Raw genomic sequence first — 17,112 nt, 5'->3', positions numbered from 1 at the left:
CTTATATTTGTGAAACATGACAGAACAAGAAAACCTGGAAATATTGGACTCTTTTGACTTTATTAAACTTGCTGGGGACTCTAAAGTATATTCCCTACTTCACATCATTAATGTCTGCAGGAACACTTAGGAGAGGGGAAGAGGAAGGAAAATGTTAACTGTAAGAACAGTAATATCTGTATAGTGCATGATATCTGCATACTATAAAGTAAAATGTTCTCAGTAATTTTCAAGTGTAATGGGGATATTAAAGTAAACATTTGTCCCTGTTTTTTTCCTTCTATTCTCTTTCACCATGTCCAGTTTTAAGAAAAGTAGACAATGCAATGTAAAAAAGAAGAAGAAAAGTCAAACAGAGCATGATACAGAAAAACATTTCTCTTTCTTGCATAGGGGAATAACTGGGTTAAGGATCTTGGCTTTATCTAGTAGCAAGTGTTAGAAGAAAGCAAATAAAAAAGAACATTGCATATAATTAATCTCTCCTCTATCAAATACAAAAAATAAATAAATACATACATACATACATATATACATACATACATACATACATACTTGTAGAAGCAACTCGGTATCTGGTTTTCATGTCTCCAGGGAGACAACATGATAAAGAAAAATAAAAACAGAATATTGTTTTCTTTCAATGGCTTTCTTTCAAATGGCTAGGAGAGAATATTTTCTGAAAGCATTCAAGTGTTTTCTCATTCTGGGAGAGCAATAAAAATAAGACAAAATCAAACAGTACTTAGTAGAAGCACAAGCTGTACCAATGGTATTTAGCATGGATAACCTTCCTTTTAGGTTAATCCAAGTCTATGAGTGTGGCTGTCAGTTTGGGACAATTGTTCCTATTAAGAAGGTAAAACTTTAATATTTGAAGATGTACATAGTTCGGTGTGTTAATATTAAGTTAATGAGTTTCTGGGGTGTATTGGGGTGCATTTGTTTCATTTTGTTTGAGGGCTTTCAATAAAACAAAACATTTTATAAGATAGGCTCAAATGGATATGATGCAAAACAACTGTAAAAAGGTCAACCTGCCAAACATTAGTCTGTGCATGTAACACAAAAGCTGGAACTTGATACTTAACAAAAAAAGCTGTTACAAATAAACAGTGAGAATCATAGGACCATAGGGTCATAGGAGGTTACTAGTCTATGGCCCTGGGGACCTTACAAGCCTAGCCAAGAGTTTATCCCCCCAAAGAAAAGAACCCTCAGTCAGCACTTGTCACCCCTGTCAATGAGGGACAAAGCTGGGACCCCTGGGACAAATTTGTGGTTTGCCATCCACTCATCAAGGTTGCACTTGAAAACGATCAGTGAGGTACTCTGACATGTATGGGAAGTCTACAAGACAAGGCAGCCTCTGGGAGACAAACCTGTCTCTCCAGCAGGTTTTGTTGGTCACATATTAGATTTAGGCCTCTCGAGTGGGTAATGTGCAAGGAGTTAGACTTAAGGATATGGAGCATCTCTAGTAGGGTTGGGTCCGATATTGCCTTGTAGGCGAGATACAGATCACCTCTGAGCAATCTGTATGATACCGAGTAGAGTGATAGTGATTTGAGCCTGTTAGCACAGGACATATGTTGGAGGCCATGGATTCTCTTTGTGAGTATTTCTATGGCCTTTCCAGTTGGTGCAGATGTTTGAAGAGGTACATACCAAATGGGGCATTATATTCAATTACAGGCCTAATCAGGGAGGAGTACAGAGAGGTAATAACCTCCTTTTTTCTGGATGCAAACATTTTACTTATGAGATGAACCAAGTAAAAGGCTTTTCTGACCACTGCCACCACATGATGGTCGAATGTGAGATTGTTGTCAACATGATTACCCAGGTCGCTCACCACAGGTTGCATGCTTAGGGAGTTGCTGTTGATGTGGTAATCAGTAGGGGCAGTGTTTTTGCCAGTTGGTATGATAATACATTTTTGTGTTTAATATAAGGCCATGACTTTTACACCAGTTATTTGCAGCTGTGAGACCCTCTTGCAGTATGTTAACATCATCTGGGGAGTCAATGGCAGCACCCAACTTACATTCATCTGCAAACTTCGTCAGCCACAGGCCTAATAGCTTTTTAACATAATGATCCTTTTGATATTATCTTTAAATGTTAATGGTATAACAGATATATACAAAAAAGAGAGTAGTGAACTATATTAAAATGTACATTGTAAACAGTTATGCTACAGGAGACAGATTTGGAAAGAACTGACCATGTGAATTTGATAAAGAAAGGTTTTCAGGATGGTTATTCAGCAAAATACCTGGGACAGAGGAAAAGAGGAGTACTTATATTAAATGCAAGAGGAGCTCCAACAGTGATAGAAGAGGATAAAAAAGATAATAACAGTAGGTATGTTGTACTAATGGGGTAGTGGCAAAGAAGGAGGATTACACTGCCATGTATTAATATTCCACCTAAAACTGCTACAATGGAGCTTAAGAAATTTCAGGAAGAAAAAAAATCAGTTTGCAGCAGGAAATATTACTTATAGGTGTAGAACTAGAATTTGATTTTCAGCCAGGAAGATGGGCCCGGGAGGCCCAGAAGGGGAAATATAACAAAGGAGGGTAGATTTTTGAAGAAAATTATGAAAATATTTGGCACTGAAGATATGAATTCAGCAGTAGGAGTTCGAAGTGAATTTACATATTCACTAAGATACAAAAACTGGCCTAAGCTAGACAGAGCTTACATTTCACAGGAACGTGTGCATTTAATTGAATGTAAGAAAATACTACTGTTGTTGGTCGGTCTTGATGAGGAGAAAGCATTTGACAGAGTAAGCTGGGAGTTTATGAGCAGGGCAATGGAAGGATTTGCATTACCTGATAAAATTATAAGGATGATTAAGAGGAGGTATGAGGGACTGGAGGTAAAAATTAAAGTGGGTGGGTTCCTCTCTGATAAATTATGTCAAGAAAAGCTTGCTCTGTTTGCAGATGATATTATTTTATACCTGGTAAAAGCAGAAAAGGACATTCAGTGTTGTGGAACATTTTGAGGCAGTTTCAAATCCTTTTGGGATACAAAATTAATGAAGCTAAAACAAAGGCTATAGCTGTAAATTATGTGCCTACACGCAAACTGGTTCATCAATATCCATTTTTATGTGGACATGATAAAATGAAGTACTTAGAGGAATATGGATTATAAAGGATTCTGGTGTGGCAGCTAAGGATATATGGGAAGGGACTAAACAAAAGGTAATACAAAAACTGAAAAAAATGGAAGCTCTGTTATATAGATATGTATAGCATGATAGCATTAGCTAAAATGTTTTTAATCCCTTTAGTTTTATACCCAGGTCAGGAATATTTTTAGCAACCAGAGAAGTTGTGGACAACAATAAAGAATTGAAGGATTTTATCTGGGAGGGTAAGACAGCAAGAGTGAAAAGGGATAAGCTGATTCTTCCAAATGAACAAGGTGGTTTGGGATTATCTGATATGAAGAGGTATTTCACAGCTACACAGTTAAGCCTCCTATAAATAGCACAAGCACAAACTTGGAATTTAAGGTGGAAAGGAGTGACGATGATAAAACGAAGGGGGGGGGTAGCTTAAAAAACAAGGAAGGACTGGAACTATGGATGCAGATCCTTAAGGAGAATAACAGCAACCATGCAGAATATAATATTCAGAAAGTAGCAGAAGTATTCTAAGAACTAAGCCAACACGTGAATTGAGAATGGATATTCTGCCAATAGGGATGACTGCAATAAGGGATACAGTTAATAGGCAAGAGGAGGCTAGAATTTATTGGAGAAAACTGGTAAAGAACCAATGTACTGGGAGCAAATAATTAGAGAGGGGAAAGGTAATAGAAAGAGAAGAAGCCAAGAATTTATTTGGACTTCAGAATAGAGATTGCCTTCCCTATCAAGGACTGATATCAGAGTACAGGCAAAGAGGAAGAAATAGGGGGGTGGTAAGTGAAAGATCAGCATTGGTAAAGTTTTCAGTAGAATCTAAAACAGAAGTTGCTGTTAAAAAAATGAATAATTAGTAGAGCATATAAAATATTGCATGATAACTGTAAAGTACAGTTTTGTACCTACCATAAATGTAGATGTTCGAAGATCCACATTGCTGCAGTCCTTACACTTGGGTAGTCCGCTGTCCTCGGTCGGCCCGAATATCAAAGTATTAGGCTGATGTCGGTCAAGGCGCTTAAGACTGACATCAGGACGTCAGGGTACAAATGCGCATGACCGACGTCATATCCTCAGTCTTTTCTTGCCCCAGATGTCAGAAGACCCTAAACAGAAAGGTCAAAAACCAAAAGACAGCAAAAAACAACCAACCACCCTTATACTAACCATATGTACAAAATATACAATATTCACAATATGTACAACCCAAACCACACAACCGCCTCTAACTACAGAGGGAAGGAGGGAGGTAAATTGGACTGCAGCAATGTGGATCTTGAACATCTACATTTATGGTAGGTACAAAACTGTACTATGTTCTTCATCTCACATTGCTGCAGTCCTTACACTTGGGTAGAATCCCAAAGCAGAGATAAGGGAGGATGGCAAAACTATAATGCAGAAGGCGCTGCCAAAATGCCCTGTAAAATTGCAGTGGCAAAACCAGCCCTCGATTTAGAGTAAAGTGGAAGGTGATAATGCTTAGAGAAAGTATGCACTGAACTCCAAGTAGCTGCCTCCAAAATATCCTTAGTTGCCACCCCCCTTAAAAAAGCTGTAGAAGTGGCAGTAGCCCTAGTGGAATGAGGCCTAATCCCAGCTGGAATCTCCTTGCCATGATGGGAATAACAGAAAGCAATACAAAACCCAATCCACTTAGAAATAGTTTGTTTTGACACAGGCTTGCCCTGAGAACCCAAAGCAAAAGAAACAAATAACTGCTGAGACTGCCTGAACCCTTTAGTTCTGTTCAAATAATATCGCAACTGCCTGTGTATATCCAAAGTGTGCAAAATCTTTTCCCCTTTATTTTGGGGGTTTGCATAAAAAGTAGGCAAATGAATAGTTTGGTTTAAAGCCACACTAGAAACCACTTTAGGCATAAAGGATGGATTAGTACGCAAAGATACCCTATCCTTATGGAAAATTAAGAAAGGCTCAACCGCCATAAGGGCCTGTAACTCAGAAACCCTTCTTGCAGAGGTAATGGCCAACAAAAAAGCAGTCTTCCATGATAAATATTTCAACTCAGCAGTAGCTGCAGGCTCAAAAGGTTGTAGAGTGAGTTTCTCCAACACAAAATTGAGATCCCAAGCAGGAGTAGGAGCTCTCCGTGGGGTCTTATATTCTTTGCCCCTCTAAGGAATTGCTTAAACAAAGGCTGAGAAAACAATGGTGGGTCACAGTCATAGTGAGCAGAAATTGCTGCAGCATGAACTTTAATAGAAGAGAAGGACAAACCTTTGTCCAGTAACTCAGTAAGATATTGAAGAGCCATACTTAAATTAGGCTTAGAAACATCAAATTCCTTTGCTGTACTCCAAAATAAAAATCTCTTCCATTTATCTGCGTACACTTTCCTTGTACTAGGCCTTCTGGCCTCCAAAATAACATTCAAAACTTGCTGTGGAAGCTGAGACCCTCCAGGGTTTAAAACAGAATATGCCAGGCTGTCAGGTGAAGAGAGTGAAGTTTGACATTGAGTAAATGACTGTTCTCCTGAGACAGAAGGTGTGGAATCGAAGGCAAAGGCCATGGAGGCTCCCGTACCAGACTTCTCAGTAATGGGTACCAGTGCTGTCGAGGCCAATCTGGAGCTATTAAAATCATCTTTGGCTTGTCCTGTCTGACCTTCAGGAGTACCTTTGGGAGGAGAGGCAGAGGTGGAAAGGCATACACATGAAGATTGCTCCAATTGAATGAAAGAGCATCCACTTTCCAAGCTGTGGGATGAAACCTTTTTGTGCAAAACTTTGGCAGCTGGTAGTTTAGTGGAGAAGCGAACAGATCTATGTCTGGAGTTCCCCATGACACTGTCAATTTCTGAAATACATGAGGATCCAATTTCCACTCGTGGGGATCCATAATTTGCCTGCTCAACACATCTGCTAAGGAGTTCTGTGCTCCCGGCAGAAACCTTGCCGGAAGATTGAGCTGTAAACTGAGAGCAGTCTCCCACAAAATCATTGCTTGTCTGCATAGAGGATAAGAATGCGTTCCCCCTTGCTTGTTGATGTACCACATGACAGTTGTGTTGTCTGTTAGAACCAACACCTGCCCTGGAAGAAGTAAATCCTTGAAAGCTATTAAAGCAAATTGGACTGCTAACATCTCCTTCAAGTTGATATGTAGATGTTGAAGTCTGGCAGGCCACGTGTCTTGTATCCACTTTCCATTTAGATGAGCTCCCCAAGCTTTGTCTGAGGCATCTGTCGTTAGAATTTGACTCGCCTCTGGCCGGGTCACAGAGAGTCCCTTGTTTAGGTGACATTCCTGAGCCCACCACAAAAATTCCTTTTGAATGCAAGGTATTATCTGAATGACAGTGTCCATATCTTGGCAGTGCTGTGTCCATACATTTTTGAGATACCATTGTAGCTTCCTCATATGCAGTTTGGCATTGGGAAGCACCAGAATACAAGATGCCATGAACCCCAAGGCTTGAAGGACTGTCCTTGCAGTCAGCCTGGACTGATGAGACAATTGATGGAAGTAAAGAGAAAGATTCTTTTGTTTGTCCGGGGTTAAAAAGGCCATCTGGGATGCTGTATTCAGTCTCACACCCAGAAAGCACATGTCCTGAGAGGGTACTAGACTGGACTTTATTTCGTTCACAGAATACCCCAGGCATCTTAGCACTGCTATCACATATTGCAAATGATGAAGAAGTTCGTCCTTTCCTTGGGCCAGAATCAGGCAATCGTCCAAATAAGGATAGATTTGTATTCCTCTTAGCCTGAAGAAAGCAATCACTGGAGCCAGAACCTTCGTGAACACTCTGGGCGCAGTAGATAAGCCAAAGGGCAATGCAGAGAACTGATAATGAGAAGTCCCAGCTCGAAAACGCAGATACTTCCTGCAACTTAGCCTGATAGGAACATGAAGGTAAGCCTCCTTGAGATCCAGAGTCACCATCCAGTGATCTTTGCCCAGCAGAGGTAAAAGCTATTGTAACGTCAACATTTTGAACTTGGGAATGTCCAGATAAGTGTTGAGGATAGATAAATCCAAAATTGGTCTCCACGTGTTCCCCTTCTTTGGTACTAGGAACAGGCGAGAATAAAATCCTAGGCCCACTTCTGACAGAGGGACCGGTTGAATGGCCCCTATTTGCAGCAGCAGAGAAATTTGTTTGTGAGCCTCTAGTCTTTGCTGAGGAGGAACGTCCGGCATGCCTTTGAAAGGAGGCAAGGTATGGAAATAAAACCTGTAACCTTGGTGTATGATATCCAGTACCCATTTGTCTTGGGTAATCAAAGTCCAATTTTCCCTGAAGAGTGCCAACCTTCCTTCCAAAGGTGCTGCCAGGCAAGAAGGATCTGGCAGCTGAAAAGGTAGGTCATTGGGCCTGTTTACGAAAGGACTGGCCCCTGCCCTCACCTGAAGATTGTGCAGGAGAACTCCCTGTTCTAGGTCTGAAGGAGCTCTGAGCTCTACCCCTACCACGTCTAGATCTACCCCTAGACTGTGAATCATAAGAAGGGTATGTCCACCCCTTAGCAGGCCAATTCCTACTAAACTTCGGAGGCTGGACTTGCAAAAAATCTTTAACAGTCTGCATAGACTTAGCCTTGTCTTCCGTTTTCTTCAAGACTGACTCAACAGGTGAACCAAACAACACATCAGACTGAAAAGGAGCATCCAAAATCTTTGTCTTAACATGTTCAGATAAATTCTGATCCCTCAGCCAGGCGTGCCTGCGAAGAACTGACCCAGTGGCAGCCACCCTAGATGAGGCCTGTACAGCATCAAAACCACATTGTAAAGAATGCTTACCCACCTGTTCAGAGACATGCACTAAATCTTGTAATTCCTTACACTCAATGCCTTCCGCCAGAGCATCTACCTTAGACTTCAGTTGAGAAAGAAGATAGTTCTGATATTTTAACATGTGAAACTGGCAATTCAAAGCCCTCATAGCTAAGGTGGAGGAAGTATAGACTTTCTTTCCCCATCTATCCAAAGCTCTGGCCTCTTTATCTGGAGGAACCGGATTTTTTACAACAGAGGCCTTGACACCCTTAGGTCCCTGACTAACAGTTTCTGGGTCCGCCCTAGGACTCTTATAAAGATATTTATGAGCCTCAGGCACCCTATAATACCTATCCGGTTTAACAGGAGCAGGAGGCAAAGAATCAGGATTAAGTGAAGCCTCCGCAAACACATCTTCCACAACATCCAGAACAGGAGGTATAGCCAAAGGCCTATGCTGGGGCAAAACAAAAACTCCCTAAGCCTTTTCCTGGAATCAGAGAAGTCCTGACCTTCCCACTTAAAATGCTCCCTCATGGAATGAAGAGTCTCTGAAAATGAAAAATCCTCTGGAGGAGAAGCAGAAGGGGTAGATTCATCTGCATCAGAATCAGAATAAGGAGAGTACTCCTGCAAGTCTTCAGTCAAGACTCTGAAACATCTGAAGGCTGCTCAAAACTCCCCAACTCTGGTTCCACCCTAGGCCTCTTATCTGGAGGGCAAAGAACCTCTAATCAAAGAAATTAAATCTTCTGCCATTTTAAGCATGTGCTTCTTGGGCACAGATCCTGAAGAACTAGGAGTGACACCAACAGAAGCTAAACCTGGCCTGCCTCTGGGAGAAGCCTTAGAAACAGAAGGAGAAGGCCTAACCACCCCAGGAAGGGAGGGGAGTACAGTAACCTGAGAAGCCCCTTCAGCCTGACCTGCCTCCTGAGAGGCCACATCCTGCAACAACAAAGTCTCCCCCTGGGACTCCTGAGAAGCCTCCGGTGGAACCACCGGTTCCACTGACGCCTCTAAAGAACCGGCGTCCGGTACGGACGACTCTTCTTGCCTGGGCTTAGCTGCCTTGTCTTTGCGCTTCTTCGAAGCGGCCGGAGCATCCGACGGCATCTTATAATTGCACCGCTTCCCAAAGACCAACCTGGCACAATCCAACCTTCGCTTAATAGTGCGCTTATTAAACCTAGCACAAAAGCGACACCCAACAACGTCGTGCTCAGGCCCCAAACAAGGAATACACAAAGTATGATAATCTCTATGCGGTATCTGTTTCCCACAAGAAATACAGTTATTCACTTTTTCTGACATCCGGTAAACCACTGAGGCAAGAAAAAACCAAAATATTCCCCAACGGGGTACTTAGCCAACTTTGACTCCATCTGAAACTCCGAATCCGAAAAATTTCAGAACGCCGAATGGCACTTGCAACGCTGCTTCTGCATCGGACCATGCGGCAAAAAAGACTGAGGATATGACGTCGGTCATGCGCATTTGTACCCTGACGTCCTGATGTCAGTCTTAAGCGCCTTGACCGACGTCAGCCTAATACTTTGATATTCGGGCCGACCGAGGACAGCGGACTACCCAAGTGTAAGGACTGCAGCAATGTGAGATGAAGAACATCAATCAATCAGAGGAGGTTACAAAGGATTGGGAAGAGAGAGATTGGCTAAGCAATTCACAAAGAAATAGTGGGGGTATATGTATGTCTCCCAAATATGCAACAAAGTCTAGCAGATTTAGGATCTTTGCTTGGAAGTGTTTGCATAGTTATTTTTATACCTTAAGTAGACGCCACAACATTTTTCCTCAGGTAGACAGCAAATGTTGGAGGTGTGATGGGGAAGAAAGATGAATCTGGAAACATATTTTCTGGGAGTGTAATGAGTTGGCAATCTTTAAAGATTCCCTGCAGACTGCTCTGTCAGAGACACTGGGTGAGCAAACTGGTCTAAGGAAATGATTTTTTGAGCTCTAATACACAATCGGAATTGTGTGGATATAGTAAGGCCTTGCTGAGTCTAATTATGTTGGCTGCCAAAAAAGCAATTACTAGAAAATGAAAATCAAAGTCTAAACCACCTTTACTTGAAGTAGTGAATATAATAATAGAGATAAAACAACTGGAATTAGAATCTTTAGACAAGGTTAGGAGCAAAATACATAAGTAAAAATGGGAATTGTGGGAAAAATGCATGCAGAAGAGGAGCAAGGTTTAAAGAAGGAAGGATATGAATGAACTGCGTAATGTTTGACTGACAATGACTGGATAGATTATAAGTGAGGTATAATGTTTGCAGCTACAATTATGTCAATGTGGTTTATTTTCGTTTTCATTAATATAAATGTATGATTGCCTATGTCATACATGATAATTTAATAAAGATGTTTCTTGTTTAAAAAGATTCTGTTACAGAAATGCTAGCAATAAATATAGGTCTTGTAGCTTGAAGAGAGGTTAACATTCTGGAAAGTAACTCAAACTATATTTCAATGTGGAATTTCAACAGAAAATGATGCCTTCAAACACACAGGATTGTACATGCCTCTCAGTTTTTTGGGGTTAAACTTTGGAATCTAAGGACAGGGAGGGCAAAGCTATGATGAATGCAGCTGGCAAAGCCTGGGAAGTGTGCATCATTCAGTCAAAAGCAGGTAAGCAGGATGAATAAACTCATAATATACAATAGTGGAATCACTGAATTCAAACTGAATTAAATGCACTGACATACATTGACAAGACAAATAGTAAAGTGCTCACAGACCTGCTCTGGGAACTTGCTGCCAGTAATTTCTGCCACTGTATTGAACGAGTCAGCATCAGGGTAGGTCTTGGCCCCCATTTTGAGGTTGATAACAATCTTGGTGCCACGGGAAGCCATACGAGCCATCATCTCAGCATCTTCCACTGTAATGCAGGCAGTGGGAATTTTGGGGACATCAGAGCTGTAATCCTGCCACCCTGTATGTGGGCTAGAAAAAAGAAAAATAAAGTTGTCAAATACAACAGGATAAAAGTTAAAGGTAAATCATTAAAGGTCTTATTTTTCAATTCTAAACTGTATATGCCTACACTAATAGTGTATAACATATTATGTATTCTTATCCTTAATAACTTTTACAGCATAATTTGTAAACTGCCTGAACTGCCCGTACCATGCCTGAAGAAGACATTTGGACCAGTGCACCAACCTGGATAGCAAATGGAAATAAATTAAACAAATAAATAAATGTAAAATTATGAACAGCTCTCTGAAAATGCATCTATGATGAACACAGATGTTCAGTCTTAATCTCATGCAACAGGAAATAAACAAAGAGCTGTTTTACATGTGTAATAAATACCAGTAGGATGGAAATTATGTCAGTAACCCTAACTGTAAGGTGTATCAGGACAGTCTGACAAACCACCATCTTGTTTGCAGGTATAAGCCTCAGGTTTTATTACATGACTCCTACAACCTGACTGTGTTGATGTGCTCTGTGTGAACAGAAATGTTTACCACCATCAGGAATTGGTACTACTTTCATGGTTTTAGAGCAATTTAATACACTATTTTATGAACCTACTGATGTTTCTTCATATAGGTTAGGCAGTTTTAAACTTTACACAACCTGTAATTCACAGGGAAAATAAACACTGTGTGGTTTAAACTATTCTCGCCATTCCCAGTCCCTCTTTTGCATGTACTGCACACTGGACTATGCAGAGCTTTGAAGTATGGTTTTCCCATCCCCTGACCACAATATGTACTGTTTGATCCAAGCAGAGCAATGTCTATGAACCTCTAACTGGATCAACCTTTCTGAGAATCTTGCCTTAAGACTGTAATGCCAAGGACTATCTTTGAATTATTAATGAGGGACATTGTTCCTCTGCATGTTCTTTCCTTGGCCTCTGAGGTTTCACCATGCATCTGTAATGGTGAGGATGCTACTCAAATTACCACACTGAAGTAAGATGGATACCACTGGGTATTATTCAGCTAGAGTTATATTTGTTCCTTGTGAATTGTGTGTATTGCGTGGTTGCTGTGTTCACTTTGAGGCTTCCTTTAAGAAGACTTTGGGGCACTTTAATAAATTCAGATTTTTCTACATGTTATAGTGACTCAGATGATTTCTCAGTCTGGATTCTGCACTAAATAGATTGTCATGTTTTGCTATATTTTATATCTGTTTGGCACAGTGCCAGGCAGATGTGCAAGTTAATTGTGGTTAAGCAAGTTAATTGTGATTAACACTAAAATTTGTAATGGCAAAACTGTAACTATTAAGTTACATATACTAAAATCAAGACAGCTGTATTTCGGAATAACAAAAGTTATATACTTGCCACAGCAACAGCATCTGGAGCGTTTCTCCTTGGGCCTCCACTGTAAATAGGCTCTGTCCTAGTTGGACTTTCCCGGTCAACAAATATTAAATAAAATAAATAAAATAAAAATCTTTTTGACCCATGTCTGTTCACTTCAATAGTTGGACTATATTTTTTTGCTACTTTTCCTACTTCTGCTTCCACTGCCTGCTGATCACCCATGCCTTTCTCAGGCAAACAGTCCAGTCATACTCTAATTCATCTGATAAGGGACACCAAACAGGAAAACATCAGCAGTTGTTTGACATTTTCTTGTTTTTGGCCCCTCAACCCTGTGCGTGGGTAAGGCTACCCTCATGTTGCACTTCAGTGGGATGCGTGCACTGAATGACCCCACCACTTCAGTGAGGGCATTCCCAAAAAGCATCCCACCCCCATTCCATAAGCAACACAGGTAGCCCTCCCCGGTCTCCACTAAGGATGATACTACCTACATGTCTGCCCCCAAGCATGCACACCCCATCTCCTCCTGAAGTAGGTGAGCAGGTTCCACAATGTTACCTCAACTTTCAGTCACTGCCCAGCTCCTCCTGTGCTGAGGCCACTAACTGAACCCTAGTTGCCTGGGTCAAAGACAGAACTCCATACCTCAACACCACAGAGCCAGGTAACAGTAAAACTAGAAGCTGCAGGCACCAGTCAGCTTGGCACTTTTAAGAATTCCCAGCTGCTAGCTCTACCCTCACCTGCCATAATACCTTGTGCCTCTCTGCTTCTGCAGGTTAAGGGTATCTGTGAACAGTGATCACATAAAAGATATGCCACAACAAAAAGCACACATATGACATGCACTCACATCACATGTCTCAACAGGTGTTGCAGTCCCACGTTAGCTAGAGATGGGGGAAGATGGACATATGTTAAGATGGATGGTCTTGGTTCAAGAAAATCTATTGCTATGAAATGTACATAAGTTTCATATCTTTCCAGTCCATCCTATTCAACAGTAGGATGCATTCTCCAGGGCATGCTCCTTATTGGTATCAAGATATGAGGTTTTGAACAGCAAACCTGAAGGCCCCTTCTGAAGCAATATCTACAATAGCAACACAATCATAGAAGATTTAGATTTAGGAACTGGATCTGAAGAAATCTACAAGGACAAAAGTGCTTATCTCAATAAACCCCCCAATACTCTAATCAAGACTCCACCACAGCATTGTCGACAGTACAAGTTTGTAGCGCAACCCATTCAAATAATTTTATTTCTAAAAACAAAATGCAAGTAAATTAATGAACTTGTTTAAATTTGCTTCAGAAGCTACCTTAGGTATAACATATGGGCTAACCCCAGTGACACACTGGGAAAAGAAGATAAGGAAGTACAGAAAATGAGACATGCACCATGAATCTCTTCTAGATAACGTGTCTGCTGTAAAAAGGAGCACTTTCCATGTCCATAACTTTAACTCTGATCATCCCACTGTATTCTGTACTCATCAGGCTGACCACTGAATATAAAGTCCTTTCCAATATGTATCTGTCCAAATATTTGACACAACACAAAACCACAAATCTTTCTTACTACGAAAATCAAGGGCCTAAATTATAAAGTCTATGCTGACTGTCTCAGGGCCTTGTCCTTCTCACTGTCATACAGGCTACTGAGGGGCGAGCTCTTCCTCAAGTACAGAGCCTTAAGAGGCCCTCTGCTGTCAGACCTACTGCACAATCAAAGTCCAATGGGAGCATAAACATCCACTCATTAGATCTAAATCCCTTTGTAACACAAACAGAACATGCTGGAGGGATAGATACATGTCACAGAGAATACTATTTCTTTGGCATCATCTTCCTCTCCACATAAAGCAAAGAACTTCTCTTAGACTACTTAAAACATAATCAGAAAGACTGGCTGGGTAACCAGAAATTCACCCCTGGTTTAGCACCCCTGCTCTTCATAGACAGGGGTAACTTGCAAATATTGCTCATCTCTGGGTTATTGTACTCAAAAATAAGAGCTAAAAATTTAATGAAAATGTATGGTTAGGCTTCTAAAGATCCTCGCAGATCAAAAGCCTAGTAAGTACGTATGATGCTATGGACACTTGCACAAAAGTGTCAATGTTAATTCTTCCAATGAAAAACAAATTAAGATCCATGGAAGGAATGGTTCTTTTAGACAAGCTCTCAAAAAGATGTTACCGATGTTCAGTAAAGCGATCATTTTATTAGTAATCATTGGGAAAAAAGTAGATGTTTCTAACACATGAATATTAACAGAAAAATACAGTCCTCTGTCAACAATATCCAAGACTGCGAAAACTGGAAAAGAAAAAGGATCCTATACCTGGGAAGTCACCCATAAGTAGAATAGTATCCATTTACTTCTGTACATCATTCTAATGGAGGACTTCTGGACAGAGGTCAGAATTTGGACCTCCCTAGATACAGAAGTAGAGTCTTTGGCCAACAATGAAACTCAAGAAAGCAAGCAATTAAAAAGAAGCAAAGAAAGTCTGGGCGAGGCTAGTGGACATGTGTGTGAGCAGACTCTTCAGTGGTCACAGGCAAAGGGGCATCTCCAACAATTAAGGCCATGCCAGGAGGAAACTAATCTGTCAAGGTCAAAAGAAGGCTATAAGAATGATTCCATTCTAAATGGCCTTCATCAAGAACTTTGAAAAAGGGGAAACATGGGAAAAACTGTAAGAATACAAGGTGCCATTGCTGGACTATAGCATCCTGTGACATCTGTTGATGTAGAGGGATGAAGGACAAAAAGCTGCTATAACTGGTGCTGAATACTGAGACAAAGTGGTCACAGCAAAGCCAGCTTCAACAGCAGAAGACTGGGTTTGCCACTATTGAACCTGGAGACTATTCATGGTGGATTAGCAGACAACAGTTAAGACCATCTAGGTATGAAGGTTGTTATCAGGAAGCCAAGAAACAAGATCAACCACTCTCATAACCTCTTGGATTCTCAAGACAGGGTTTTTTCCTGCTTACTGCTGTAGCATACCACTGATACATTCTCTAAGTTGATATGAACTGCACCTTCGGAAGAGACCCTGAAATGCCTGCATTCTCAATTCCAAGAAACCTGATGTGCAAATTGGCCTTACTGTGCTTCAAAGTTCTTCATACTGTCTGCCCTAAACAGTTCTCCTCATAGAGGTATTCATGGTAACTGTTGCATCAAGAGTAGGAAGTCTACAGAGGTTGCCCAGAAGCATATTGGTCTGGTTCAGCCACCAACAGATGTTTGTGGAACATTCTTGATCATTCTATACTTGTTATTATGGACTCTGTACACTGAGATTATTGAATATTCTGGGTCTACTGCAAAACCCTCATTCAATACCTTGTGAAGGGTAATACCTTGTGAAGGGCAGAATGAAAACTGTTGCTACTGTTAATCTCAAAACTTTGACTCAGAAAGCTGGCTGATCATTTGTGACCGGAATGCAAATTTTCTGTTGTTTGGATGACAGGCTGTGCTGGGACTTGGCAGTCTTCACTGACATTACCAGGGACCAGAACAGACAGACAAGAGATTCCTTCATTTGACTCAGTGACTCCCAGGTGGAGGCAAAGAGGAGATGCTCGTCTACATAAGGGAAAACTTTTTTTTCCTAGCAATGTGAGATGAGCTGTCTCTACTGCAAACATTTGATGAATACCCTGCGATTGTGGTGACCAGACTGGGGGGTTGTTTGCTTCAGTTCTGAGTCTGTTTTTTTTTTTTTTTCCTTTTTTGAATTTCATCCTCAGCTTCAGAAGATTTTTTTTTTTCCATATTTTTTTCAGTCCTCAACTTCAGGCTGGAGAGGTGGGATGCCAACTGACCTAGCTATGGCTCTGCCCGAACAAGTTATACAGTATCATTTTTTGGGCTTCTGAACTTGGATGCTGCATTGCATTTGGCCTAATTTTCAAGAGGTGGGATTCAGGAACATAATGTGCAAAATGCCTAAGACCAGTACACAGAGTCAAATGGCCCTATGAAAAAGGCTGTCCAGTTCATAAATACTGCAAACAGCAACACAATATATGACACACAATTATGCAACAGAGCTAAACACATGTATACAAATAAATATCCTGTACCACATACTGCAGGATAAAACCAAGAACAGAATGTACAAATGATATATGATACATACTAGGATACGGGAGACCATGGAACAGAGAGTGTAAATGACATATGAAATATATCAAGATGTGGAAGAGCATGGAACAGTGAGTATTTACAACGCAGAAAGAAATGAGCACCAGCAATAGGTGCCAGTGTTTAAACAAAGCCACTAGCTACATACCAATGCTGTACACACACAAGTAGTTATGGGCGTGAATACGATAACATTTCCTTAACTGGCAGGACACATCCTGAATGGCTGATCACAAACTCAACCCCCTATGTAATCAAACTAGGGGATGGAGATATAGGATGTTATATGGCACCCTAGGCCCCAGCAAAACCTAGGCTACCACTGCTATCATTCTATGCACTGAAACATTCCACAAAGCTACTAGAAATATGGCAGGGGTATCACAGGCCTTATCCAGGCTTCCTCCAGCTCCTCCAATGCCCACATTAGGATGTCCCTGAAGGAAGCCCTGTAAGGCATGGTTTCTTCAGACTGCCAGGCATCTATAATGCCACACACAAAAATCTATTTTCCCATCATAGATGATACCCATGCTTATGCCAAAAGGCATGGGTATTACTCCTTAAATGTCCATGTGGTATGTGGCCACACAGGACAAATGGCGCAATGCCTGCTACACAGGGGCGGCCCGTACTATTGGACTGCCGGACTGCAGCCCCCTCAACTATATCAACTAATAAAAATAAATAAAA

General features: G+C 41.1%; 1 protein-coding gene across 3 annotated transcripts in view; it reads right to left on the bottom strand.

Moving 5' to 3' along the window:
• Window positions 1–17,112, bottom strand: part of CPQ (carboxypeptidase Q) — a 3,127,273-nt gene that overhangs the window by 1,918,337 nt on the left and 1,191,824 nt on the right. For all 3 annotated transcript variants that reach the window (XM_044065629.1, XM_044065627.1, XM_044065628.1), the window contains one exon: window positions 10,693–10,900. In XM_044065629.1, the coding sequence (XP_043921564.1) occupies window positions 10,693–10,900 (208 nt within the window). The remainder of the gene's footprint in view (window positions 1–10,692; window positions 10,901–17,112) is intronic.

The sequence above is a fragment of the Protopterus annectens genome, chromosome 3.part0 (assembly GCF_019279795.1).
Source record: "Protopterus annectens isolate FY-2018-M chromosome 3.part0, PAN1.0, whole genome shotgun sequence".
Taxonomy (NCBI): Eukaryota; Metazoa; Chordata; order Ceratodontiformes; family Protopteridae; genus Protopterus; species Protopterus annectens.
This window is presented reverse-complemented; position numbering and strand designations above follow the sequence as displayed.